This window comes from Trichechus manatus, unplaced genomic scaffold (assembly GCF_000243295.1).
Source record: "Trichechus manatus latirostris isolate Lorelei unplaced genomic scaffold, TriManLat1.0 scaffold00001, whole genome shotgun sequence".
Taxonomy (NCBI): domain Eukaryota; kingdom Metazoa; phylum Chordata; class Mammalia; order Sirenia; family Trichechidae; genus Trichechus; species Trichechus manatus.
In genome coordinates, this window is record NW_004443937.1 from 30508426 (window position 1) to 30511297 (window position 2872).

The 2872-nt window shown below is 50.6% G+C and overlaps 1 protein-coding gene across 1 annotated transcript; it reads right to left on the reverse strand.

Annotated features, from left to right (window-relative positions):
• Positions 1-812: 812 nt before the first annotated feature.
• LOC101347215 (IQ domain-containing protein F1) lies at positions 813-2201 on the reverse strand. Its single transcript, XM_004368739.1, has 2 exons — positions 2187-2201; positions 813-1259 (listed from the first exon to the last, which is right to left on the reverse strand). Exons 1-2 carry the CDS (start codon positions 2199-2201, stop codon positions 813-815), a joined length of 462 nt encoding a protein of 153 aa, XP_004368796.1.
• Positions 2202-2872: the final 671 nt, after the last annotated feature.

Here is a 2872-nt window from a genome sequence, read left to right on the forward strand (position 1 = left end):
GCCTCCCACACTGGCCAGGTCTGGGCAAGGAAGAGTCCAGCCTCCATTTAAGGTTGGAGGGCAAGGGACAGATGGAGTTTGAGGTAAGAATGAGGACTTGACCTGCGCTCTCTAACAGCTTCCAATTTGGGTCTCAGATTCTGATTTAGAGGCTGAGTATAAGGATATGGCCCCAGCTGGGCAGCATCACAGGGCTCGGGGTGTGTGGGCTCCTCTTAACCATTGGTGGAGGATGGGGGAACAAGGCCCAAAGAACTAAACCCAGGTGAGTAAATTCCTGACAAATGTGTTTCCTGTACTATCACCACTACCACCACCCCAGGCTTCTATTTTACCAACCATGTGGTGGGGTGGGGGTGGGGAGCCATTTACACAGACCACATGTGAATGAGGCTCTCTGGAATTGGCCAACATGGTGGCCCTGCACCCTCAACGCTCCTGCCTATGGCAGACAAAAAAACCTAAACCCATTGCTGTCGAGTGGATTCCAACCCACAGTGACCCTACAGATCAGAGTAGAACTGCCCCATAGGGTTTCCAAGGCTGTAAATCTTTCTGGAAGCAGACTGCCGCATCTTTCTCCCACGGAGTGGCTGGTGGGTTCTATCTGTCAACCTTTTGGTTATCAGCCGAGTGCTTAACCACATTGCTAATCAATCACAGCTACTGCTCAGTCTGCACAAAGGGTTCAGAATGCTCCACCCAGAGTCTCAGACAACCCCTGCTGATTCCTCAAAGCTGCCATCATTTGCCTTCATTTTCCCAGACTTCCTGGACCTTGTTAGACAGAGAGAGGCTGGAGGAAGACCATTTCACTCCTTTATTGGGAGGAGAAGACGCTCTGTCATAATGCAAGGCCCTGAGCCCAGAAAGAACTCCAGTTTGAGATGCACTTGGTTGGCTATGACTCTGTAGTGGCCCTTGATGGAACCCCGGGAAGCACAGGAGTAACACCGCCAGTAGGCCTGGATGATGCGGGCAGCTTTGAGCACATGACAGTAGCGCCTGCGGATGCGCCACATGCGGACCCAGGACTGCAGCCTGACTGCCGCCCACTCCTTCCGTGTAAAGCTCTCCAGCGCAGCCTGCCGCCTCTTCTCCAGAAGCCTTGCCAGCATCAGCCGCCACCAGCACTGAATGACCCAGGCCCTGAGGGCTGCATGCAGCAGCGTTCGGCGCACCAGTGTCCCACGCCACCAGGCCTGGATCTTTATAGCTTCCAGAACATTGCTGGGGGACTTCTTTTGGTTTTCTGGGGGCTTGCAAGAAAAAACAGGGGACACTCAAGGAATGTTCTCCACCCACTTCAGTCCCACGGTGTGCCAGGAAAGGGTTCTGGTCCTCTATCAATAATTGCCCCTTCCTCTGAAATTCAGGAGCACTGGCAGGGCACTGACTGGAGCCAGAAGACCAGGCAGATGTCCTGCTTCTTCTACTCACTGGTTAATGGTCAGAGGTATATCACCTTACCCCAAGTCTCAGTGTCCCCATATGTAGAATGGGAGTACACTGGCCCCAGCTACCCAGTTTATATGGATTAGGTTGGCCAGCCTAGGGCAAGGCCACCATGATCTATAGGTCAAAGGGTTACCATGTTCCTCCTGAGCTTGCCCACCTAACCAGTATCCATGTCCCATCCCTTCAGACCCCACCCACCTGCTAGAGAAGTGGCATCCTTCATTCCCAATGCCCTCTCATCCTTGACTCCAAGTAAAATCCACAACCTGCTCTCTCCCACATCAAGGTATTAAAAGTTTCCCCATCCCAGAAAGTTTGACCTCTTTATCTCTTCCTCATCTTCACTTTTCTTGACTTTTACACTTTAAATCTTAATTAACAAGAAAATATATATGCACAAGCTGAAACACACACACATGCACACACAGATAGTTCTAACTAAGCTCAGTTTCCCACATCTTGCCCTTTCCATTCCAGAACCACAACCCCCACCTCCCCATCCCCAGCCCTGTGTGGTCTGGGGCTCATACTTTTCTGGTTGTCTTCTCATTATCACCGACTCTCTGTGTCTCAGCCAGACTCACATTTTTATCCTGAAAAAGAAATGGGGGAAGAGGACAGACAAGAATGAGTTGACCCCTGTTCTTAGCGCTGGACCATGCAAAAGACTCTAGCCACAAGCAATAGGACACAAGGATCAGCAACATCCCAGCCAAGGCTCCTCTTACCTTCACCTTCGTCATGTAGGTCAATGGTGCTGAGGATTGACCAGTCAACGTCCTTGCCTGCTGAGGCACAGCATTATCAGTGTGTTTAGCAATTTTTGCAGGCTGGTTCTCCCCCTGTAATCAGCATGAGAAAGGCTCAGGCACTGCTCTCCCTCTGTCTCTATTTAGTATCCCACACATCCCAAGCTTCCAGCTCTCCCCAGAGTCTTCAGATGTCAGGGAAGTCCCCTCATCCTGAGAGATCTATGGAGCTATCCTTAACAAGCCTGTTGTATCTAGCTCTCTCTTACTCACCATTGGTCACACATGGATTGGGTGTAGATGGTTCAAATCCCCTTAAGTCTGTGTTCATCTAGCCATGACATGGGCAGAAAGGGTGGAGGAGGGAAGGCCTATGATGTCATAAGGGCAGCTATGACTCAGGCACCAGGAAGAATCCGGACAGTTGAGCTCTCTCCAGGGAAAAGACGAAAATGTTGCCCATACTTTTCTGCCAGAAATGGGCAAAGCCCTGGCTACAAAGGTAAGACATCAAAAATACTGACCCATTGGTGCAAAGGTATATCAAGATAGCCAGTCATAGATGGTGCCCGGCTACCACCAATGAACGTCCTGACAGGGAACACAACAGAGGGTCCCTGATAGAGCAGTAGAACAATGGGATGCAGAACTCAAATTCTAGTAAG